Source organism: Myodes glareolus, chromosome 14 (assembly GCF_982192425.1).
Source record: "Myodes glareolus chromosome 14, mMyoGla1.1, whole genome shotgun sequence".
Lineage (NCBI taxonomy): Eukaryota > Metazoa > Chordata > Mammalia > Rodentia > Cricetidae > Myodes > Myodes glareolus.
Genome location: NC_142039.1, coordinates 44892361 through 44918922, shown reverse-complemented (window position 1 = coordinate 44918922; position 26562 = coordinate 44892361). Strand labels below are relative to the sequence as shown.

The 26562-nt window shown below is 34.4% G+C and overlaps 2 protein-coding genes across 2 annotated transcripts; one reads left to right on the top strand and one right to left on the bottom strand.

Moving 5' to 3' along the window:
• The first annotated feature begins 6704 nt into the window (after positions 1-6704).
• Positions 6705-15608, top strand: LOC125396188 (prolactin-2B1-like). Its single transcript, XM_048428014.3, has 5 exons — positions 6705-6735; positions 10081-10259; positions 12694-12801; positions 13822-14001; positions 15426-15608. Exons 1-5 carry the CDS (start codon positions 6705-6707, stop codon positions 15606-15608), a joined length of 681 nt encoding a protein of 226 aa, XP_048283971.1.
• A 2935-nt stretch (positions 15609-18543) lies between these two features.
• LOC146892007 (prolactin-8A9-like) lies at positions 18544-25665 on the bottom strand. The gene is made up of 6 exons (XM_085698881.2): positions 25605-25665; positions 23349-23527; positions 22613-22651; positions 21639-21743; positions 19718-19897; positions 18544-18865 (listed from the first exon to the last, which is right to left on the bottom strand). The coding sequence occupies exons 1-6, from the start codon at positions 25633-25635 to the stop codon at positions 18677-18679; spliced, it is 723 nt and encodes a 240-aa protein (XP_085555007.2). The 5' UTR covers positions 25636-25665; the 3' UTR covers positions 18544-18676.
• Positions 25666-26562: the final 897 nt, after the last annotated feature.

Genomic DNA, 26562 nt, shown 5'->3' with positions numbered 1-26562 from the left:
AGACTCTGTGTTTCCAAAATGGAGGCATGTCAGCAAGTAGAAATATGGCAGAAACAGAAAGCTGAGAGTTCACAACAATACTAGAATGCCTGCTATAGGAATAATGGAAATAGGAAAAAGCTTCTTTTTCTCTCACTGTCTATCCCTTGTTTTCCACTCTCTTCAGCAAAGCTGCACCACAAGCTGGCAGCCATATAAATACTGAACATTATGATAAAAATTGCTCAGTCACACCAGCACATCATGTGAGAAGAATTGGATTTATGATGGTTAGTGAAAACTGGCAATTTGTTATCTTCTAGAGTTTTCTAGGGGAGAAAGATCTGTCTCTCTGTGTGTGGGGGGGGCATTCTGTAACTAGCTGAATTAGAAGAGAAGACTCATATCACACATGTGATCAAACATTATGGGCTGTGTCTCAGAACAAACATACAGGACAAAAAAGAAAATCGGCCATACGCATTCTATACTTCTGTTTCCTGCTTGTGGAAAATCCTGAGACCCACTTTCTCAGCTTCTCTGCCATGAGAAAATGTGTCCCTTTGCAGTATATCTCACAACAAACTATTCTCCAACAAACTGACTTTATCAGATTAATCAAAGAAATGAAAGTGAACTTGCACAAATATCATTATCCATGAGTCTTTAGTCTTGATCATCTTGAGGCATACCCTCTACAACTATTCAACTCTTTTTGTACTGACAGTGCTTGTCCTGGCTGAGGGTACATGGGCCCATTATTATCCTTAGAATTTTGTCACTTCACCTGGATTCTTGGTCTGACAGATCCAGGCTTGCCCTATGGTCACATCCTGTTACAGCCCTTATCTGCCTGTAGAAACTGGGTGAACATATTTATACTCAAAGTCTCTCACTTTGCACGTACTCTTAAGCTGATCTTAGTTTTATGTTCAAAGGTGATATTTTCTAAATCTGTTATACAATATGTGTCCCACAAGGACACCCACCAAAACTTAGTATCTTCCAGTAGAAAAGACAAACTGGAGTAGACATAAGAATTGGAGAAATGGAACTCATGCATGAAATTCAGCTATAATTCTATTTACATGTAGCAATTACAGTACAGATTCATTATTTCAAGAAGTGATAAATGCATATGCAGACAAAAACTGAAATATAATTTCCTAAAATGCATTTCCCTTTTTGTGTTCCTCTAAGCCTCCCGGGCAACAATTTCTCCAGTTGATACAGCTACAAGACAGCTCCAGAGCCTAATACTCAGGAATCGATGGATAATAGGAAAAAGAAAAGTTCTAAGAGCCAGAAAAACAGAAGGGTTACTGTCAGGCTTCACCTCCTAGAAATGTCAAAGACGCTGCACCCACGAAGTCTCATCTACACTGCTGCCCAAATGAGGCCTGAACAATTATTAGTTTTTTTAAAAAAATATTTAAAAATCTCCTTAAGTGCTTAATGTTAATGCCAAATCACACTTATATGCAGATTGTAGATATGGACCTTTAATAATTAGAATCATTTTTAAAAATTTTTATTATGTAATATAACATTTACAAACTCACAAATGTCAAAACCATCTCCAGGTAATGTAGCAGATAAGTCTTTGAAATTTATCAATGTATATGCATGAAAAAATGAATATCACAAAGTATGAGATCACTGAAGATTGAAGTGTCAATGTGCTTCCCTTTCTAACTAAGATCAGACCTATGGGTAAGGAGGGAAAGTGTTTGCAGAACAGCAAGGAGAAACGACATGTAAGCTTAAAGTACCTTAGATCACAAAGCTTATTTTATCTTTGATACAATTTTCTAAATGTTTGATGAAATACTGTAAGCTAAGAATAGGTGCACACATTACACACACAGGCATATAATGATGAAAATCAAAGAAAAAGATGATATCAATTTGAAACTAGGAGGCATGGAAATAATTCAAAGGACTATATCTGGATGGGGCTAGAGGGATGGAAGGGAGTGGGGAAAGTGATACTATTTTATTTCAGTTAAAATACATTTAAGAAGAATAGAGAGACACCACACTGAGCAACTGCAATAAAACTTCTTTACAATATAGGTGCAGTTAACATTTTCATATACCTGAAATTTTACTCTCCAGTAATAGCAAGTTCTACATCACTTACTTTTTTAAACATTCAAATTGTATAAGTAAAAAGTGAGGGAATACTAAGAAACTCATTTTTTTAAAACATTATTACCATAACAGTGAGAGTGGACAGTCATGCAAGAAAAAGAAAATTGTAAAACATTTTCCTTGAAGACAAACAGAGGCTAATATTAAATAAGATTATTTTAAACATAATTTAGCATATCAGAAAGAACATTGTCTACAGTCTTCATAGTGTCACTCCAGTACTTGTGAATCAATAAATGTACTAGAGTATTTAGACTGAGAGAAACAAATTACACAGCCATATCTACAGATTCAAAGTTGAACATTCCTTCATGAAAAAAGTTTTAGAGAAACTAGAAATAGAAAAAAAAATACATCCACATTAAGGGCAGTACATGGGAATCCTGCAAGAAATTTGGCAAGAGATACAGAAAAATAAAACCACTTTCTCTAAAACCTGTAAGAAAACAAGAACATCCCCTCACTCTAAATTTATTTTTCTTGGTATTTGAAGTATTTCCAGAGTAATCAGGAAAGGAAATGTAGATAAAGGAATACAAATATGAAAGGCAGAAGTCAAAGTTCTATATTTACAGAGGACATTATTCTATACTTAGCTGACACCCAAGACTAACTCAGACTCCCACATCTTAAAGAGTTTTTCAAATATTAGCAAGATACAATATCACCATAGAAAACTGACAGCTTTTCTATTACCAAGATGCAAATAACTCCCTAGATTGTAATGGGTAAAATCTATAACCATTTTACAAGTGGATTTCAGGTTCAAGTCACAAAAAGTGACCTGTACCTAGGACAATTACTTGGTCTTGATGTTATGGATAGACAGGTATAGGTCCCTGGAGGTCGGGGGGGGGGGCTTACCATTATTACACTGCTAAATGGACATAGATATAACTCTCAATGGCTTATTATTCTACACACAGAGAAGTACATCTCTCAAGTGTCATCAAAGAAGCATTTTTTTTTTTGCAGTAGAATGTCTTTACTACTGAGCCCCTCAGTAAAGGGCAAAGAACAAGGTACTGTGGCATGTTTAGCACTTAAGTGAACACCTAAAGCAAATCACTTTCTCCAGAAACTCAGACATCATTGAAAAAAGCATAGAAAGATTGTGAGAACCAAAGGCCATGGCTGACCACAATGAATTATTTTCCTGATACAAAGGGCTGATTCAAGAAATAAACTTCAGAAATTGTGTAGAAGACTTTATGAGTTCAAGCTACAGAACGTCATGAGAGCAAATTTATTTTTAATTGATAACTGACAGGAGATAGTCTTAGCAACAAACAGACAAACAAATCATTCATGGTACTAGCACAAAAGCAGGTACAAAAATTATGAAATTACATAGAAGACTCAGAGAGAAACTCATACACACAAAGTCACCATATTTTCAACACATATACCAAATTTCCAATGGAAAAATGTATTCTCACCAACAAATCATACTGCTAAACTATAAAAGTAAACATAAAGAAGCAGTATCAGCATTTTATGAAATATATCACAAAGGAAATATTTAGAAACCTGGTTTATTAGATAAAGAGCTTGCACAGAGTCATATCTATGCACCCAAGTGCAATACCAGACATGAAGTCATAGGTTTTTAAACTGACAAGAGGGGAAATAAATCAGGAGGATTCTTGGCCTGTGTGGTGTGATTCTTGACCATGCTAGCACAACTGGTTAGCTCCTACAAGATTAATGACCCCTATCTATCAATGAGTTGAAAAGTTATTAAGACAGTCAAAATTAACATTTGGACCACCACAAGGATGTGAAATTTGGTATGTGACAACCACCTGCAAAAATAAATACATTTGTTCACATAAAGTAACACATATGTATACAAGTTCATCACATTGTAAAGACACTCATATGTAATTATTGCAGATAAAAATGACATGATTCTGTTATTTAATGTGAAAAGCACAAACCCACCATGAGAATATTGTAACTTCATTTTTAAAGGCACAGTCTCCTTATCCTGACAATTTGGGAATTCACTCTCTAAAAAGGTACAGATAAGTTAATTTCTTCAGAGACTGCCTCTACCATTCATATTCTGAGATTTCAGGCCTGTGCAAGGAGCACTGGTCTAAATAGTAACTAGAAGTGTTTAGAGAAGCTATTCATGAACTGTAGAATAGGTGGTACATGCCCAGTTACATTCAATGTATTCATTAAAATCAAGAGAGGTAATAAAAGTTACAGAGAGTAATAATTTAAGTTCTGAAATGGATCTTATGACTCTAGTTTGCCTATACCAGCTTCACTTTGAGAAAATAATAGAGCAAATAGGTTTTGGTGATTGTGTAATGTCATAGAACATATGCACTGAACATGACCTGAACAAAAACTAAGAACTGAGTAGAAAAACACATCTTACCACATTATGGTGTGGAAAAGCCTTAGCAATAAATAATATGATGAACATATGTGTCAATGTATGATATAATTAATTTACATAAAGACTATATTCTCATTGTCATGAAAGGAAAGCAAAATTTTATAAACAAAATGCAAGGAAAGCATGAGTGAGTATAAATCACTAAACAGCACTCTGCTAAATCATCCTTGACAATGAGCAAAATAGCAAAAGAAGAAAAAAGGGGTGAAGCTCGTAAAATATAAAATTTTGTATCATTTCAAAACTGGCAGTACGCATACACAGATATACTGGAAATAAAATAATAGCCTGTAGTATATATAAGAGGAGATGTTTAAAATCCCTTTATAAATAAATAATAAAAAGGAAAAGAGAAACAAGAAATAACAAAGTCGATAGAAACAGTCAGTGAAAATAAGAAAATAGAAAATTGGAAAAACAGTGACATTTAGAAGTGGTTCTTTGAAAAAAAATCATTGAAGTTTGGAAACTTCTATTACAATGACATGGTCACCACTGCGCTTGGCCAAACCCCAGAATTAATGACTATTCCTGAGGACAACACAAAAACAAAAGCAAGCTGGCAGGAAACTGGAAGCTTCCTGTCTACTGACTAGCTTCTTTAGTGTTGGAAGGTGCTATGCAAGCCACCAGAGCAGGAAAGTAATCAGTGACACACAGTTGTGATCTCTGCCAGGTATAGCAATGCCTGATATATCAAGAAATGCCCACTGATGCCATAGTAGCAAGAATATAATTGAAGTGCCTAACTTATTTCCTGATTGGCTTAAGTCCCACTCCACCAGATGAAACATATATCTGGTACCATTATCAGACCAAGAACTTATAGCTACACAGGACAGACTCGTTAGTGGCAAATCTGTTGCTTTTTGGTTGGTAAATTGGCAGAATATCAAACTTGCTCCTGAAGACGTTTTATTATAATCTTAGTTTAATGCATCTCTCAATTACCATCTAAGAAGACTCTATTTGCAGTGGATGGTAATTAACTCAGTAACCTACAGCTAGTCAAGGAGCAGAGAAAAAAGATAGAAGAAAATGATTAGTCCCAAAAGAATAGTAATCATACCGGTTGAGAATATGCCAGAAGGAACACTTCATGGTAGAAATAGGTAATACCAAAGCCTATTAGGTTGTTGAAAAATCCTGAGACCAGACTGGTTAACTTCCACTGAGTTATTGACTCAGGTAGACTCTTTGGATTATAACCCATAGAAACATTGTCAATGATTTTGGTACATGTCAGTACTAAATGGTAAGAACTTATTGCTGAATCTACATATTCATGCTGCATGTTATGAAGAAATTAGACTGAGAATGAGTGGACATTTTCTTAGTACTAAGGACACTTCGTCATACCACATGGCACCACATTAGTTACTGTGCAAATGATGATAATGGAACACCCAGACATGTAAGATGTAACCCCTGGGCCAACAGAGATACAACTGCTATGAGGTTGGCAAACCACTTTCTCCTTGAATTTAAGATCATTTTAGCCTCATGAACCCTGTAGTTTGTATTATTAAACTTAAAATTTTGTGTCTGAGGATGTAATAATTCCTAATAGAATGGCCTCTGCAGTTGTTTGTTTCAATAGATGTGATGTTTCTACCAGTTGCCTTCCAAACTGTGTGTTTACCTGTTACTTCTTTTAACTGTCTGCCAAGTAAAACTCTGTACAGTATACCACAACTACTGATAAAGACTTGCAAAATATAAACTCTGGAGAATAAATACCTATTGATAGAACCTGGCAGTTCATGGAGCATTGCAGATAAGGTGACAGGAACATGCAATAACCTTAAGAAAATAGTTACTGTATGGTCCATAGCTTTTTCGATGTGAATATAAAAATACCATCTGTATTCTTATACCAGAGATGGCTGAGGCTATGTACAAAATATCTTGAATACTAATCACAACCCGGAAATAAGATAAGCACAAAGATACACGTATGACCGTAGTCACACGTACTAGGTCGCACTCCGTGACCCTAGAGGTCATAGGATCCTGATTTAGACTTTAGGTTTTACTTCCTTATGCCCTCTAGCAGGATGTGCTCTGCTATATAGGAGGTGGAAAGCTAACAGAGAAAGAACCAAACTGATACAGATTTCCTCAGTGAGCAGAGAAGCTGGGTTGTGACTTCTCAGGAATGCCGTTGTCTTTGACTCAAATGTTTTCCTGTAAGTAACTCCTCATTTATGGTCCTCTATTATTGGGAAGTTTATTTATTGCTCCAATTGTTGCCCTATCTGGGATAATTGGACATTTGATCATACCTAACCAGGAGAAGCAAAGCCACAGACTTTAGATATACTTTGTGGTCATTAATCTAGAAAGAAAATACATTCTGGATTAGTGAGTTTCCAAAGGGAGTCATTTTAGCATAGAGAGGCATGGAGCTATGTCCAGAGATATTTGATCTTGTATTAATTGATATAATGTAAAAAGTGGTTGAGGGATATTACCCATGTCTAAGGATTAGAAACCAGTGCTTTTTCTGACTGTTGCATGAAAAGCATATATTCAAACTTGAAATGGTTCATCTCAAAAATAAAAAAAAATTGTAAACCAGGAGACATTGAGATGAAATGATAGCAGTAGGTTCTATGGGTCAAATTAGTAATATATTAGGAAGGAAGGTAGTAACATATTCTGGGTCTGGGGTTTTGACTGTGAGTTCTTTGTCTTGAATGAGTGTAACCAAATTGCTATATCTGGAGAGAAATGTAGGCAAGCCTAGTAGATGTGAGTATTACAGAACCTTGACAATTAGGTTCAAGGAAAATAGTGATGCAAAACCTCACACTAATGCTTACTTCTTTCTATTTTCTTAAGAACATCTCAACAAAAATGAATTAGTAACACATGTGAACTTGATTTTATAAAGTATAAAAGAAATAATGAGTCTTTCTTCTTGGACTATGAAAATTCTTCAGTTGACATATGTATAGAGTGTACATATACATGTTTAATGTATGCACATAACTCTTAAAATAAATTTTAAAAAGTATGTCTATTTTTGAAAATGTGCAGTATATAAACATTGATAACATTTTTATTTTGTATGTAAAATTTATGGTTATCTGTATTTTACACCTCTTTCTGATATATTTTGATATTTTAAGTATTTGTGTGTAGATGTTTCCCTTACATTCCCCCTACCAATTTTCTCAGTTTGTGTTGGGCATTACCATTAATATTAACAAAGTTTCTATTAAAATATAGTCAGAAGAATCACATTTTATAACATAATTTGTTTCAGACTTGTGTCCATAAAAGTAAATAGACTTTTAATTTGACAAATGCATGGTGTTTCACCCTGTTGTAAACTATTGATACATTACAATTCCGTGGTTCTTCAAGTAAAGGACACATTTAAAGGAAACTGATAAAATTAACACTGATCATTGCAAAAACATTTAAAGGTATCTGTTATATAGGGCAGAGAAATCAGATAAATCAAATTTTTAGAGTCAGTGACATGTCACCAAGGACAATGTGTTGGCCCTTATAAGTAATAAGCAAAACCCTTGGCAACACTGAGCATCAAAGGAGGTGCAAAGTCCTCAGTGTGTTTTTGTGTTGCCTTTTAAAATTGCTAATAATGGAATTATAATAAAACCACAAAGCTACAAATACAGTTTATTTATTTTTGTGTTTTCATTGTGACTATGTTGCTAAGCCTATGCACAGACTTATTGTAAGCATCAAATTGAGAGGAAAATGTCTAAAACATTTTGAAAAGAAATAAATACATGATATTTTGGAGTTGAATTTTCAATTCCAGGCAATAGCATCATGTTTATGAGAAAATTCTTTTCATTCTCACTATCACTAGAAAGGCAAATGATGTATTTTTCACAAATAATGAAGATAAAGCAAACATGTGCATATTGCCTTCGTTAGACTAGGGTCAAATATTCTAATATCAAACACTAAAATATAAGTTACAAATTCTTGAGTATCTTATTCAAAACCAAGAGAAATCTGCAGGACATTAAACAACCATAAGAATAGGATTATGTCATCCTAACTTGATTTATGTTTAGCTCCACATGTAAGGAAAAAACAGAAACATGTCTTGAAATTATGCTAAAAATTCAGTATCTTCGACACATTTCAAAATATAAATCTCTGCAAATATATATTTTTTCTTATCTTTTTAATTTATTTATTTATTAAAAAATTCCACCTCCTCCCCGCATCGCTTTTCCCTCCCCCTCCCCACCTCCCTCTCCCTCTAGTCCTAAGAGCAGTCAGGGTTCCCTGCCCCGTGGGAAGTCCAGGGTCCTCCGCCCTCCATCTAGATCTATAAAGGTGAGCATCTAAATAAACCAGGCTCCCATAAAGTCAGTCCGTGCAGTAGGATCAAAACCCAGTGCCATTGTCCTTGGCTTCTCAGTCACTGCTCATTGACAACCACATTCAGAGGGTCCAGTTTGATCAAATGTTCCATCACTCCCAGTCCAGCTAGCCTTGGTGAGCTCCCATTAGATCAGTCCCACCGTCTCAGTGGGTGGACACACCCCTCGTGGTCCTGACTTCCTTGCTCATGTTCTTCCTCCTTCTGCTCCTCATTTGGACCTTGGGAGCTCAGTTCAGTGCTCCAATGTTGGTCTCTGAATATACCCAAGAGATGACCTATCATACAACAAAAGCATTTGTTCAACTATGTTCATGGCAGCACTATTAGTAATAGCCAGAACCTGGAAACAACCTAGGTGCCCCTCAATAGAAGAATAGTGAAAGAAGGTGTGGAACATATACACCTTAGAGTTTTACTCAGCGGTAAAAAACAATGACATCTTGAATTTTTCATGCAAATGGATGGAAATAGAAAATGCTTTACTGAGTGAGGTAAGCCAGACCCAAAAAGAGGAATATGGTATGTACTCACTCATAAGTGGATTCTAGCCATAATTAAAGGACATTGAGCATATAATTTGTGATCCTAGAGAAGCTAAATAGGAAGGTGAACCCAAAGAAAATCATATAGTTATCCTCCTGGATAATGGAAGTAGACAAGATTGCCAGGCAAAAGTTGGGTGCACAGGGGTGGGGGGTGGATGTAAGGGGAGATGGATAGAGAGAAGGGAGAAGCGGAGGATTCAGGAGAGCTTGGGGGAATGGGATGGGTGGGATAGAGGAAGGGTGGATATGGGAGCAGAGAAATAAATATCTTAATTAAGGGAGCCATTTTAGGGTTTGCAAGAGACTTGACTCTAGAGGGGTTCCCAGGTCCAAGTAGAGGTCCCCAGATTGTTCCTTGGGCAACAGAGGAGAGGGTGCCTGAACTGGCCTTGTCCCATAACCACACTGATGAATATCTTGCATATTACCATAGAACCTTCATCTTGTAAATATATCTGTATAACTAAACTTGAACAGTGGAAGATGTTCATTACCCGGCATATCTAAAACCACCTAGGGTGTAAAAAAGTCACTCTGGTAAGACTACCATTGGCAGGGTGATTGTTCACAACCTTAGAGAAAGAGACCTCAAAGTGCCTTCTCTTCTCCTTTAGCTAGGGCACTGCTCCTCCTCCTGGTGTCCTACCTGCTTTTGCGGGAGAATGTGACCTCTGCACCCACCTGTGTCAAGAGGGATGGGGATATCCAGAAGTCCTTAAGGAGACTATTCACATTGGCTACCTTTATTTCTCAGATCACCAACAGACAAGTTGTAAATTTGTTCGCTGAATTTGTAAGTACCCCTGTAACTAATGACTTCCTTTTAAAATTGGCCTTCGTGCTACTGATTGGGATATAGTATAGCCTAAGGTAGGAAGATCATGACAGAAATTTCAAGCAATGAACCACCATAGGGAGAAGAAATTAGCAGCTACTATACCCTTTAATAGGAGAAAAGGATATTCTCAAAAATGTCAGTTACATTCTCAAGTGAAATAATTATGATACTTTTCTCTATTTTTGAATTTTATTTTAATTTACTCTTGTGACATAGGGCCATAAAATGTGTGTTTAAAAAAAAGGTGCAGTTTTTATTTCTTCATTCTGTGCAGCTGTTTTCAACCTTCCTAATGTTTCCACCCTTTATGCAGTTTCTCAGGTGGTAGTGACCCCAAACCATAAAATTATTTTGCTGCTGATTCAAAACTATAATTTTTCTACTATTATGAATTATAATGCTAATATTTGGAATGTAGGATATCTGACATGTGACCCTTGAAGAGGCCATGATTCACAGGTTAGAAACCACTGATTTAGTGTTTTAGACTCTGGTGTCTTTACTTTGGGTATTATAGATAACCAATAAATAAGGATTACTTTGCAGGGAACTACAAGCAGTAGAGATACAGACACAGGTTATCAGAAGATTTCAATTTCTTTTTCTTTATAAATCTGCAAATGCAGTGAATCTGTTTTAAACAATTCAAATTCATGTGCTTGCAACAAGGAGTTCTGGTGTATAGATGAAAGTATATCATGCTTTCATGATTAAAATACATTGAAAGCTGCATATTAAATTATGCTACCTGTTTTATAGAAATCAATAAGCACTTCCATATATACATCAATGGATATGTGAGAATGTGACTCAAGTTTGCATAACACACAAAGACACATGCCTCTAGCAATTATATTGTACACTATTGTTTCTGCCATTCTCATTTCTTGATTGGTTGCCTTGAATATTTAAAGTCATCTTAAGTATCCCTTCAAACTATCAAAACAATAACAATAATAGTTTTTCATAATGACTTTAAGAAATAAATATATTGTAGCAAATTAATGAATAAATATTGATAATTGCAAATGCTATTTTTCTATCTTAATTAGCTTAGCTCTTAACTTATTATTTCTTGTATTATTCCAAGAGATTTTATGACTTGGTACCATCAGCAAAATAGTACTCTGAATTAACAATGACATTGGCAAATGAAATTGTATAGATGCAGAAGTAGTAACAAGAAGAGCTATAATATTAAGCTGTCTAAAAAACTTAGTTAGAAACTAGAAACTATATACACTTAATTACTATGGCACTTGTCAAAAATGCCAGATAAAGTTGATACACAGCAGTTTGTAGTTTTGCTAATTTTGTTGTTGCGATGAAGAACTTTTAAGAAGTCTGAGAAAAACAAACAAGGGGGAAAGTTGGAATGTTTGAGGGTTATTTGGGTGAAAAATGAGGCTATAGAACAAGTTTTAAACTGTAGTCTTTTTCCTAATGTATTAATTTCAACTTTTGAGTAGCAGCTTGTTCTTATTTAGAATTTCATACATGAATACTGCACCTGTGAAAGTATTACCTTTCTTTCTCCTCAGCAAATCTTTCAGTATCCTCTGATAACAAATTCATGGTTTATTATTATTGCTCTCATCATATATGTATAAATACACATATACCAAATATATATCTATATTTCCATATATTTAAATATATATGTATGTATCTTCACATTTTCCTTTGCCTGTATGTGTATTTATCCATGGCTAACTACCTAGAATAGACAATTGATGTGGGTATTCATCACAAGAAGCACCTGATTTTCCCTCTCAACAGCCTATAGGTCTTCATCTAAGGATTGAACTGGGTGGAATTTTTCCTGTACACATTAACAAGTCAGCCAGTATGATTATTTTGTTGATCTTTTTCAGTCAGTCACATTGTTGAGCAATCTGGGTTCACTTTACCGGTAATACCTAAAGGAAGCATGTTTCCTGGGACTCTGTCTTTTGCAAGCTTTCTACCCTACTGCCCCTATGAGAGTTTCTCTGAGTCTCAGTTTAAGGATGCATTACAGATATATCAGTTGGGATTGGGAACCTCAAAGTCACTGATTCTCTGTATTTTAATCAGTTATGTATCTCTATAATGGTTTCCATCCATTTCAAAAAGAACCTTCCTTGGTGAGCAATGAGATTAATCATATCTGTGAGTATAAAGATATTTATTTAGAATACAGTTACAGAATATGTTGAATTAAGAACTGACAGTAACAGGTTCTAGGACATCTCCATCTACAAATAGTTGGCCAGGTTTGCATTACTAGGCATCAATTCTCTTCTGTTGAGCTTAAATTAAATATCTATCAAATGCATCAGAATTTGGGTCATTGGCTCCTTCATATAATTTCCAATCTCTCACGTATTTAATATTTCATCCTTTCCAGGACAAACAGTATGCCCAAGGCAAGAGGTACAATGACAGGATCCCTGACAGCTGCCCCACTGATTTTCTTGATACCCCAGAAAACAAGAACCAAGTTCTAGAAAGCAAGGTAAGTGTTTTTTTTTTTTTTTTTGTATTTCTTTACCAGATCGACTGAAGCAGCATAGCATTTCTACATATAGTGGATGTGATCAAAGGCTCTATATTTGTTATCTTATGAGAAATAATGAAGTCATACTGTATGGTTAGTAAATTACAAGTGAAATATGCTAAGCTGTGTTTTAGAGGATCCGTAATTTTACATGGAGAAGATCCTTTACCACCTTAAACCCCTGGATTTGTATTCATTACGTGCAGGAGCATTTCAATTGACATTAACATTCTTGGTTGAATATTCACTAATGTAAACATATGCGATGCAAATGCAGTTTTATTTCTCATGGTTACTGAAGGAGTCAAATTTGACAGCAAAGTACATACTGCCATGCTTATTTCTGACAGTTAAGTTCTTTCACTAAGTGTTAATTCCTAACTGATTGTTCTACCTTTATTTTGTAACTGAAAACCAGCTGAGAATAAGAGTCTAATGAACACTGTATGCTATTTCTAGGGATAAAATCATCCTTTAAGTATGATGACAAATCTACATATCATCATCAGTTCCAATTTATGATGGTTATCATCTCCCAAATATGATTCCCTGCCATAACACATCTTGGAATTGAGCTGAACATTATCATACATCCCTACACATTTATATGATACTGTTCATCCTTCATGCTTTGATTAATGGCAAATATAGGCCTACAGTTCTCTTTTAAATAATTATGCTATAAATAAAGAAGAATAAAAAGTTAACAGTGGAAGTTTGAGCAAGAGAAATTATTTGTTGAGAGTGATTACTTTGCATAGAAACTTCTTAGAGCACTCAACTGACAGTTTTGAGTTTAATCTTCAACAAAATTTCATAATAATGTCAATGTCATTTTACATACATACAAATTGTATCCTATATAAAATAATATTAAAAGCTACAGAAATGTTTTAGCTTTTCAGAGCAAAGTTGACTTCTCTAATCTTATTTCAATTTACTTTATTATAATGTAATTGTTAAATTATGGTTACTTAGCCAGAAGTTCTACTGAAATTGTTATGCAATTTCCTGTATTCCTGGACCGACCCTCTGAATCATCTTGTGAAAGAAATGTCTGCCATGCCAGGAAACCCTAATGCTATCGTCTCCGAAGCCAGAGCAATTCAGAAAAGGATTGGACAACTCATGGTGGGAGTTAAAACAATACTCAGTGAGGTGAGCAGCCTGCTGACTAGCTTTCTTCATGCTTAAATGAGGAGTTCTTTGTAATGACTAATGTACTTTTAAATGTTTTACTTCGCAAAAAAATTGAAAAGCAATGTATTTCATACAGACTATCACAGACAATCGTAACCAGTCAAAATGAAGAGTAGTAAAGTCCAGTTCCAAGAGATACATCTACAAAATATTCCCACATCTAAGGTTCAAGGAACATTGAAGAAGATGGGGAGGAAAGATTTATGAACCACAGAATCAGGGAGTTTGCATAAAAATGTATCTCCTAGGAATCTCATAGACATCATCCATAGAGTTTCAGCAACACGGTTTCCTAAACATGAGATGAACAAGGGCAATTTCAATAAACATACAAATGTGGTCAGAGCTTCAAAGAAGGGTCAATGAAGCCTTAATCTTACCCAAAGAAACCAAACAACTACAAACAAATAAGTGATGTTGAGAATAGAAGAAATAAGATTCTCCAAGTAAAAGTTTATAAGTTGTTTTTCAATACCAAATGGTCATCAATTAAAATACACATATGAGTAATATTGCACAGAATAATTAGGCTTTATATTTAGGAATACATAGGTAAATACAAATATGTGCATGTGAAAATCAATAAAAGGCCATGAATTTTAAAAATACCAAGAAAAAAACATATGGGAGGTTTTTTTAAGTGAGAAGGGGAAGGGAGAAATAATGTAATTATATTATCTCAAAAATAAGAAAGTAAAATATTAAAAACAGAAAATGTAGGCATTCATATCTGTTATAGCCTTTTCATCAAAAGGGATACTAGCAACATGTGTACACCTCTCAAAAATACTTTACTCAGAGTCCCTTATCCAGGTGTATCAGAAGAAGCCAGAATTTTCTTACTCCTAGTATCTTTCCTGGATATAAAGACAGATACAAAACTATCTCAATAGTTCTAGCACAATAATCCTCTGAATATTTGCCTCTTGAACTATCCAAATCAATCTCATTTGTTCTAGACTTTATTGTACACACAGTATTTGGACAACTGTTTTGGTTAAAAACAGAAGGGAAATTGGTTTAATGTCTAATTCCTTACAGTAGAAAAAAAACAAGATTGATCTTATGGTAAGGACACACATGTTTGTTCAATCATAAAAATGAAATCAGTTCCTACATTGTCCCTTTGTCACTCATGCAAAAAATTAACTAGCCATTTACTGACTGTCCATCTATCAACTCCTGTAAGAAAATTTTACTAGCATTTTTACATGTGCCAGAAAATGTATTCATTTGGGTTTGGTGAAGTATATCCACGAAAATCTATATTTATTTTATAATTTGATCTTGACAAGTACTTTCATAAATCTATATTTAGAAAGAATAAGCATCTAAAATACAATTAATACTTGTCTGACTATATTTTTGGTGATCATGCTTAGATTGGAGAGGAAAATGATGAGATCAACGTTGTCTGGTCTGGGCTGGCATCCTTGAAGTCCAGCAATGAAGATGTTCGCTGTTTTGCCTTTTATAACCTGATCCGCTGCCTACTCAGAGATTCCCGCAGAGTAAACACTTTTCTCGAAGTCCTCAAGTACCAAATTATCGAAGACAAATGCTAAGAGCAAATTTATCCATCTGTTTCTGAGATGCCCCTAGATAAGACAATACCACAAAGCTCCAGTTTTCCCCTCTCTTCTTTAAAAATAAAAACTGTTGGAATTTCTAAATTCTTAGTCAATTGGTCCAAATTTCTTTTGTTGATTTCATTTCAAAAACAAAATATTTGGCAAATGACAGAAGTTAAGAACCTAACAAACACATTATACAACTTTCTTCACGTTTCCAGAATATTAATACATGTAAAATTGTTGGAATCAGCAAAATAACAATGTTACTGTTTTACAGTATCTAAAATCCATCAAAATGCATTGAATCTGGCAGTTACATTTTACATGCCAAGTGTTCCCAATCAGATTTGTTTCCGGAATACAGATTGACAGAATAGACAGCACACACTCACATTATCTGTTAATACTGTGAAAATTTGCAATAATTTCAAGTTTGTTAGACCACAAGTGTGAAAGGACTCTGAAACTGTCTCCAACTGTCTTCAACTACGTTCCTCTGAATTCTTGTCTCTGGATCATCATCTTAGACAAATTCCAAAAATTCAATTCATGCTGAGTGGAACAAGTTTTTCCAAGGCGTATATCCATTTTTGTTCACATTAATGTTCTTTAGTACTTTGCTCTCATCCTCAAGTGGTTGAAGTAAGAAAGCAGGGAAGGCAGAGAGGAACAGATCCTATAATGTCTCTTCCCTTTCCTTGTATTTCTTTTCATTTTTTTGAAATTTTGAGATTAGAAGAAGAAAAAAATTATGCCATTAGTGACTTATGATGCAACAGCCAAAATTTTTTTCTGATCATGGCTCGAAATATATTTTTTGGAAGTAGTAAGAACCTCTCTTAGGCATGAACTAGTAATTTCCCAAAGCACATACCTGAACAACTCAATAATGAGTGTTTCTATGTATAGAAGAGCTGAGCCAGATATGGTGGTCCCTCAAATCTCTGCCCTTTCTCCTTTCACTGTGTGAGAAAACTGCCTCCATTTGTTCTTCATGGTTTGATATATTTTCATTCATTTTTGTAGCCACTTTAGATGAGTTGATTATGAGAGATGATTTTGATAGTATGAAAGAATATTGTTAGATATATGAGAAGCACTAAATAAGTAACAATGTGCAACCTATATTATAATACATGTATATCTCAGATATTCAACAAAAGAAGCTACAAATTTAGTGTATATGTAGCACTATAAGAAATCAATAAGTACAATAAGTAACTGGTGCTATTTTAAGCACATATTTGACATCACTTATTATTTTATGCTATATTCATGACTATATGATGACAAAGGAAAAACACATGGTGAAAATAATCATAATGTTCTAGAGCAGGAAGCACATGAATTTTGAAAGTGTGTATTGATTCTGTGAGAAAATTGGAAAGTAGCCCAACCCAGACCAAGAATATTCTATGTCTAGACTTATAAAAACAAATGGTATTCTAGCTTGTTAGATTTGGTGATTGTGGACTAGTAGAAAAAGAAGGAATACAGGAACATGGGCAGCTAACATCATGCCACTCTAAAATACGGTAACTGTAGATAAATCCGAAGTAAAGAAGCAAAGAAGCAGAGGATATGGGAAACTCTGGGGCATTCGGCGACTGTTAGCTTGTGAAAGAATAAATCCAAAAGACGTTGGAACATAAGGCTATAACAGAAACAGAAGAGGTATGGATTGGGCAGGAGCAGATGGTAGGCTGGCAGAGGGAATGGGAAGCGAGAAGAGAAAGAAAACTATGGTCGAGGTGTAAAATTAATGATTAAATTTTATTAATAACGAATTTTAAAAGATAGACAAGAAATTTAAAAATTCATAAAAAATAAAAGGTGTTTGGGGGTCAGGAAAAGAACAACGGAAAGACTACAAGAAAAAATGAAACAGACAGATTATGAAGGAAAGAATACTGTTAGAATAACAAACTTAAATCTACAACTGAACATTCTCAACATCGATATCAGGCCTTTGCCAGATGCAGAAGAATCACAATAACTTCTGTATCTCTTCAGATCATAGTACCATAGATAAGAAATTAGCATCTAGAAAACTGCATAATCTAGGCAAGTACACGGAGGATGAATTATTTACTGTTCATCATGTGCTGAACCAATCAGAGAGAAAATTTTAAACGTTCCTAGAGTCAAAAATATCAAAGCACAGCTTGCCACAACATTTAGGGTATAATTGGAACAGAATAATAAATAGTTGTTGATAATGGAAAGTGAAAAGTTCCCTATCTTGAGCAGGAGAAAATTTATTGCTTCATCAGAGTTCCGTGCAGATATTCCTGGAGTATCAACATCTCAAAATGACTATGATGTTGAGACACAGATTATATGAAGAATATATCTAGTTCAAATAAAGTGAACATAGAGAAAAGAAGGGCGTGTTTGACACAGAGAAATGAAACCTATAGAACACACCTATGATCATATAATGGAGAAGCAAATTGATAGTGGGGCACAATGAAGAGAACTTGAGCAACTGACATCTGCATCCTAAAGCAATTTTTAATTTTTAAAATTGACTGGAAATTTCATCCATGGATTTGTTATATCTCTATTGCATTTAATCCTTGTCCCCCTTCCCCTCAAATTGTCATTAGACTGTGGAATCACACAGCAATTGTGTTCTCTTGGCTAAGCTTTCACAGTGAACATTATTTCCTAAGGACAGTCTCGACTTCATGAAGCATTATAAAATTTACATTTCTTAGTATAGTACATGGGTTACTTAATTGAGAGTTTTACACTTTGCTTAAGTAACTTGAGCTTCATTATTTTTCTGTGAAGTAACTCATAATTTTTTTTGCATACTTAACATCTATCATTTGTGATGGATTTGACTGGGGAAACCTAACTTTATTATGAGAGATATTTTATTCAATGAGCAAAAGACAAATAGACTTTTTAGATTTGAGAATGAGAATGTTTTTATTTTTCAAAAAGTGGCCCATTGTACGCACACATGCATTCACAAGCTATAACGTTAAAAGAAACATCTTGGCAATGGACTGTTATGGACCATCTCAAAAGCAAACAGGGTAGATGAGCACTTAGCAATCTTTCCCAGTTATTTGACACTTCAATGTTCTCAGATGACCTACAGTGTATAATATATCTGTGCGCAGGCAGAAGGAAAGGTTAAACATTGCCAAAAATTTATTCATTCTGTCATTTGATTTCATGGATGGAAGATAGTCCCAGACAGGATCTTTTTCCTTTATCTGTGCTGTAGGAAATGCCTAAAAATCAAAATGATAATCAGTTTCTTGTTGATTATATTAGTAATGTTTCTTTCTCCTTGCTTCTTACATGCTTAATCACCACAGAAATACATACAGAAATGATGCTTCCATCAAAGGTATGGAGTTTCATTTATCTTGGCCAGGAGACCCCTAAGCAGTTAGCCTTGTAAAAACTATGATTAAAACTCATTCATGTGCATTTGCCCTAACATGGAATTGATTGCTGATGAAGGAATTCCCCTTCAGAAACAAACAGAGGAAAGGTAGGAAATTTGTATTTGACTCTTGGACAGTGGATGGGGTGGTCAGTTTCTCACTCAGGAAACTTTTATGTGTTCTCTATATTTCATAGAAGCTGTTGTACAGCACTATTCTTTTATGCATTTCAACTAAATCTACACTCCGTGTAGTTTGTGTATGTAAACTTCACATGTGATGAAGATCCAATGGTGCCTTAATATGCAGAGCCAATGGATGACTACGAGAAAGGCTGAGCTCCTTCTATTTCTCCTGGGGAAGGTGTCCTCTAACGTATGTTATGCTTTGTTGATCCCGGACCATAAAATTATTTTTCTTGTGAGGTTAAACTTTAATTTCGTTACCATTTTGAATCATAATATAACTATCCACATTTTCCAATGGTCTTATGTGACCCCTGTGAAGATGTCATTGGACCCCCATAGGGTTCATGACCTACATGTTGAGAATCAATGTCTAAGGAGAAGACTAAACACAAGTTGAGATATCTACATTTCACTCTGGCAAAGTAGGCTATTTCAGAATTTTTTTAAAAAAAATATGAAACCTACCTCTTTTATGAATGAGAATAACAAAAAGAAAATTGCCTACCTTGGTGAGTATCCACCTAAGGTCATCCAGGAGTTCTCTGTTATTCTCTTCAATAGACTTGGCTTTTGAAATTATACTTTCTGGGACATTTTTCATGGCACTCAGTTCAATCACGAAATGGTATAGAGGCCTCCTCCAGGCACCCATTAAATGGATCACTTGTTTCAAATATTTTTTGGTCTAAGAAAACACAATAGAACCATTGAATTAAAATAATTTCAATACAGCAAGTGAGTTGTTTGTATAGTTTATGGAAAGAAACTGAACTCAAACATGTTCTTACTATTTATGTATCTTGCATATTGCATAGACGTTACAAAGTGTGGGAATGTAAATATTAAACTATTAGTCTACTGTCTAAAAAATAAAACAAATTATGACACTTATAAATAGGCATTTTTCAGAAGTTATGTCATCATGTTTGTTTTCTCTATGAAATCTAACAGCTGACTTCCTATTGAGATCTTTGTTATTTGGTTATTTTGCTTATCAATTGGTAAACCAGGTCCTGCTGTGACTAAGTAGAGGTCAACAAAATTTGACTCAGAAAAGATAGATGCCACAACCCTGGGAAAAGTGACTCAAATCATTTTCACTCAGGGATTAGTACACATCATTACATCATTCATTCATTAATATACTCATTTATGATTTCTAGGTGTATTTAAGACAACAGAACAAAGATAGAGTGAACTGCATGATACTCATTATGTGCTGTCCCGTTGTCTCTGACAGAGTGGGATATTTGTCGGTATGTACAGGTGAAGAACAGTGTATATATGAAGAACATAGGGTTTAATAGCAGAATAATGGGAATCACAACAGAAATTTGCCCCTCTAGTATTTAATGTTCATATCTGGTTAAAACTACGTCTGTATTGATGTTTGCTAGTATCTCCCATGGTCATGAAAATGAGAGTAGACTAGAGCCTATCTATTACAATGGAAAGATGTAAAGGGCATTAGGAAAAGGAGCAGGCAAATGGTGATGGCAACACATGGGATCATGATCTTATGTGGCTAAGACTGAGATCTGTGGTTGGATGAAGTGCACACCTGAATTCTTAATTTTCATATAAGTGTAATTGCAATTTTTCAGAACCTTCCTTTCCTTTTTATATTTAATATCACCTTCTGCTAATTTTTGGCAAGCTCCAAATACAGAAATGCTAAGAAAGTGCTTTTCGTTATGTTTAGCAATATTGTAGCTTTCAAAAAGCACTGCCTTTATATCTCTGTCCTATTTTTCCTCATAGTTGTCATATAATATTAAATTTATATAATATTCAGATCTGCTATTGCAAGGAGATGAGATGATCGTTACCATTAAACAAAACTGCTGTAATATGTGGATATTCTCATTATGAATTGGAATTTTGTTACATCCTAAGAAACGTATAATTGTATTTAGAGGACTATCTGCTCATCTGGCTTTCAGGTAAGACACAGTAATCATAGAGGGAGGAGATAGGTAAAAATGTATTAGAACCAAGACAGAGTGGAAAATAGAGAAGGTGTAGTGTTCAGTAATGTAGAATGTCACCATGAGGAACCCATCAGCAATATATAATGAAGATAGCTACATTTTGTTCACTTAAGTAGAAGTGAGTTTATAAACATAAATAGCCAGTCTAGCTCAAAGTGTCCTAAAAAATAGTGAGTGAAATTTCAGTGGCAAGACATTGCTAAAATACCACCCTCTAAATGGACTATTTAAGAATAACTAATAATTTCTATTATTAGTTATTTGATTTTATTTATAATTTAATGACAATATAATGTAATTCTTAACATACTTTAACTCCGTTGTTTTCTGCATGAATGATTACTGCATCTATCATAATGACTGAAGCAACAGTAGCACCAAAAGCCCAGTGTATCGCTTCCGATGTTTAGTGAAAAACCCAAGAAGAAGACGCACCTTGATATTTGTGTTGACAATTCCATCTGGATGTATTGTGGCATTAGAGTGGCAGCGTAGTCTGGCCCTGAGAACATTTTGATACCTCTTCATCATTAGTTCAATCTGCAGGTAAAAACAAACTTCAGTGAGAGTTCAGAAATTATAGAAATGACTTCATGACAAGAATAATTTATGCATTTGGACATATATGTAATTTTTAACAATAATTACTTCATAGAAACAAAAATTAAAGAATTAAGAATGTGCACATCACCTAATAATGTGTCTATTGGATCTGCAGCTTAATTTGGCAATCCACTAACTTTTGAACCATTTAACTCCTCTTTTATTCACCTGTCTTCCTACTCTTCCTAAAAGTTACTATTTGGAAGGCAAACATAAAAAGGAACAAATTTATCAAGAACTGAGTGTTTTAATTATTATCTTTCTCTAGTATTTCAGCAGCAAACCATGACACATATTGATTAATATTCCTATTTTCTGTCAGTAAATATTGAAATTTCCTTACACAGACATCAGAATTTCAAATTTATTCAATGAACATTGAATACATATAGCTGTGTAGTAAAAATTTTATAATACTTTTAGAATAAAATTGTATTCATTGTAACAAAATTACACATAAAAGAGTTTCCTAGAAAATACTCTTTCATATGTAATTTTGTTACTATGAATACAATGAAGCAATGAGGAATCAAATATACAAAAGAATTAATGTTCATGTGTTTTATTTTTCAATGTATTATTAATTATATATTAAATTTACTTAAATATAAATTTATGATATCTTACTTTTTCTAATAATTAGCTAATTGAAGAAAGGCTAATAGACTATTATGAAGGTTAGGATGTAGAAAAACTGTCACTTCAGAACTGAAAGTAAAAATTCAGTGTAAGGCTTTCTCGTCTAACTTGAGATCACTGACATGGTCTCCTTTGGGGAAGTAGCTGGAAAGATGTAGAGTACTTACCAGATTTTTAAATGAACTGGAAGAGAATTCACTGTAGAACTGAGTCATGTTAAGGGAAAAAAAATAACATCTAGTTAATAAAAAACCAACATGAATACATATTTAATGCAAACAGACACATTTTCCTGATGTCCATCATATTGAAGGTTTGCCTATTTTCTCTTTAAACCACAAATCTAGTATTTAGGGGATTCTTTAAAGTCTCTCTCTCTCTCTCTCCCACTCTCTCTCTCTCCTCTCCTCTCCTCCTCCTCCTCCTCTTCCTTCTACTTCTTTCCCTCCCCACTCCTCGCTTTCTCTCCCTCTCTCCTTCGTTCGTTCCTTCCTTCCTTTCTCTCTCTTGCCTTTTTGCATGCATTATGTCATCTCTGTTCCAAATACATATTTTACTGCAATGTGCATTTTCTACAGTGCTAAATGAAGATGAACAGTGCAAATTTGTGATCCTGAATGAAATGTAAGGAAAAAAGTGTCTTATCCAATCATATATTAAGGGTTTCTACCATATATTTTTATTTTTTAAGAGAAATAAAACCAGAGGAAATATAAAAAAGGCCATTAGATTCTTTGAAATTTCATGAAACTATCTCTTTGACCCTGTCCTCCATATTTCAGTAGTTGGTGCTTCCTTTACTAATAAATGTCCTTTAGAAACTTATTTTCTAATATTTGCGTCATAGTAGTGTCTCAGTTCCCAGTTCAGTTCAGACATTAACATGAAGGTTAAGGCACTTACAAACTCTTGATGCATTTCCTCAGCCACATCCTGGATGGTCTTTACTCGGTTAATGGCACTGTTAAAGGTTTCCACAAGGGGATCCCAGCAGCCCCCCACTTCTGTGTGACACTGGGGAACTGATGCAGCTTTCTCCCATAGGAGTAGGCTCGACACCAGCAGCAGTAAGAATGTCCCTGCTACAGAGAAACAAGAGTCACTTAGGGATAATGCAGTAATATGAGTTTTTCAAGCTTCAACCACTTCAGAAACGGTTTATCTGGGCCAAGATTTGTCTACTGCAAGATTTGATATTGAATATCTGGAATGACAGATAAAATCACTGTGAGTACTTTAGCGGTTAATTATATTTTCCTGTATAACAATTTGAGAAAGAGGTGGCTTCCCATTATTTTATATTGTTTCCTGAAGTGATTCTGGAGTTTACAAATGTCTGGAACTGAATTTCACTCTCAACGAGTATTTTAAAATCGTTCGCCTTAGATAGATTTGTATCTTTGGAGTTGAAGCTCATTATCAGTTACCAAACTCTTGAAGAATTTGTAATTTTTAAACTTCAAGAATTCTATCAGCATTTTGGAAAATGACGAGAAAGGGCAGCACAGCTTATCTGTTTGCTTTCTCCACATGTTATATCATAACACATGATGATTATTAATACAGCTGAAGAAGAAAATGCTGTCCTAAAAGTGATGATAGCTTGGAAATGCTAATTTATGGTAAAACTTTAACAGAACATAAATTCTTCAGAAACTCCAGGTTATCTTCTTTGAAGTTAATCTTCATAACAATTCTCTAAGCGAACAGATTAGATTGTCATGATTGTACATGAATATATTTATGAAGGAGAAGGTTTACATAACTTAATGAATTTCTTAATGGCTTATTATTGGCTAATGGTGAAAGCAGGACACCAACAATCAGGAGTTTGCACTTTTGATCAAAGAAAGATCATGCATTGGTTCACATTATGCTTCTTTCTGGCAGAGAACATAGTTCCAGTTCTGAGACTCAGTTTTCTCAGAGCTTATTGCCAATCTTTGGAGAGATACACTTTGTCATTGGGACACTATAATAGCAGATCTAGAAGATAGTTTGCACTACTGCCTTTGCTCTCTAGAAACTCTCACATTTAAAAGTTTTGACAATGATCAGAATTTACTTCAATTTAAGAAGTTCCACTCATTAAGCAGTACAATACAAGGCCAAAACATAAGGCTGAAGGAACATAAGCAGAGAAAGAAGAATCATTATAAAAACTAGAGGTCCAGAATGTTTACTTTTGGAAAATGTCCTTTGCTGATGTAATATCAAATGATCTGCTCTGAATTCATAGATAACTGAGTTACACTAACTGAATTCAACAGGTTCTTTCTATCTTTATATGTATGCATAAATACAAATATAATAATTAAAGAAAAAATCGTCCTAAACTTTAGAGGAATTATAGGAAAAAGTTTTTGAAGAGTTAGAAGAATGAAATAGCCCAATATTCATCATCTATTAAATTCTCAAAAATGTAAAGTTATCTTCCTATTTCATTTCAAAAGATATCATCATTTTTCTACAAAATATCACCTACAAGATGTTGCACTTAGTTCACACTCTTTACTCTTCTTTTAATGATGTTTTTTGACTTGTGCTAAACTGAAAAAGAATACAAGTCACAACCTGCCATTTGTCCACTTCAGGTTTCTAAACTTGAAGATTTTTAGGTTTATTCCAACGTGAAAAGTCTTATAACAATACACTGGATCAAAATTCTGTTTCTTCTGAGTTGAGATAAGAAGAACTGGACACACTGATTGGATAATGTTGATAATTTCCAATTTTCCTAACTATGAAACATTGTCCTTTTGAATGGTATTTTTTTTCAGGAAGATGCACTGTGCATTGGAAGTTGCTTAATGTTCCCCATCATTCCTACTCATTGGATTCCAGTAACACTGCCCATCTCTCACTTAAATAACGATTACATAGATTATTCCTGAACATTTGTAACACATGTCAAGGTAAAAGATATTGATAACTACTGGTCTGATGGTCACTTATTCCCTGCACTGTTGCTTTTAAGTCAAGTAATTTTAAAGGACCTTAGGATGTTCTTGCTGAGTCTCCTGGAAACCTATCAACAAATATCATTTCATACTAGATATAATATCAAAGATTTCAAAGAAAGATACTTAATTAAGCAAACTCAGTGAAGCACTGAACTGAATATTTTACTTAAAGATACATAGGGGCAAATTTACTTACAGATATGAAGTTGATTCAAGGGCAGCTCCATCTCTGAGAAGTTCCCAAAGAAGATGAGTGTTGTCTCTGGAGAACTGGCTCACAGGAATAATACATTCAGCTACTTTCCTCCTCCTATATATTCTAGTTCATAGCCCCAAGGACATGCACAGTCACTGAACAACAAGAAGTCACATGAAGATTCCTTTATTAGTGAACTACATCTGTCTATCTTCAGGGAATGCAAGCAGTTTTATTACCACATACTTATCTGAGTCTGGAATTTTTTTTACTTCTTTTCTACGTGTTGATTCTTGTCCAAATTGTTTTTCATATCTCTGAAACCATCTTGGCTCTCTGATGACAGATGGTCCTGTTAGACCAGCAGGAAACTCTTGTTCATAACTATGCCCCTCTCCTTAGATAGTTACATTCTTTATATCATCTCTTTTATAATGTTTATGGACAAAAGGGAATTTTTATTTAATATTTTACCAGCATGACATAACATTAGTAAATTTATCAGTAGTGTTATTATGAATCTCTGCCAGAAATCTCTGACTACTGTGAAGAGTGTTTCTCTTTAAACTAAACTGAAATAGTAATCTACATGACTAAATTAGTTGTTTAGAAATCATTTTGAAATACATCAAATATATTTAACAGACAAACATCTTTAACTCCTCTTGAGAGTCTATGACTTCTCAAGTAAATGTTTTTTCATTGGCTTAAAATAAAAACGTGGTTTATTTCCTTAGTATGGGCCTTGATCATATCAGGTTTGTTCATTGCACCAAAAAAAAATTGTGCCACTGTTTCCCTAATGAGAACAGTTTTATATGTTTGCTGCTAGCATTAGTACTTGAGCCATAGTATCACTGGTGACAATTCTCCAAAAGAGAACTCCATAGTAGCTTCCAGACTCTGACAGTCACTTGGCATGCAAGGATCTTCTACCTTAGTGCCAAACAAATTTTTT

Excerpts from the sequence above, each read along its gene's own strand:
- LOC146892007 (XM_085698881.2), bottom strand. The coding sequence starts at position 25,635 with ATGGAGCTGCCCTTGAATCAACTTCATATCT. Across the intron at positions 21,744-22,612 it reads CCAGTTCATTTAAAAATCTG|ATTGAACTAATGATGAAGAG; the intron begins GTAAGTACTCTA and ends TTTTACCTGCAG. Across the intron at positions 19,898-21,638 it reads TTGTCAACACAAATATCAAG|ACCAAAAAATATTTGAAACA; the intron begins GTGCGTCTTCTT and ends GTGTTTTCTTAG.
- LOC125396188 (XM_048428014.3), top strand. The coding sequence starts at position 6,705 with ATGCCGTTGTCTTTGACTCAAATGTTTTCCT. Across the intron at positions 6,736-10,080 it reads TTTGACTCAAATGTTTTCCT|CTAGGGCACTGCTCCTCCTC; the intron begins GTAAGTAACTCC and ends CTTCTCCTTTAG. Across the intron at positions 14,002-15,425 it reads TTAAAACAATACTCAGTGAG|ATTGGAGAGGAAAATGATGA; the intron begins GTGAGCAGCCTG and ends GATCATGCTTAG.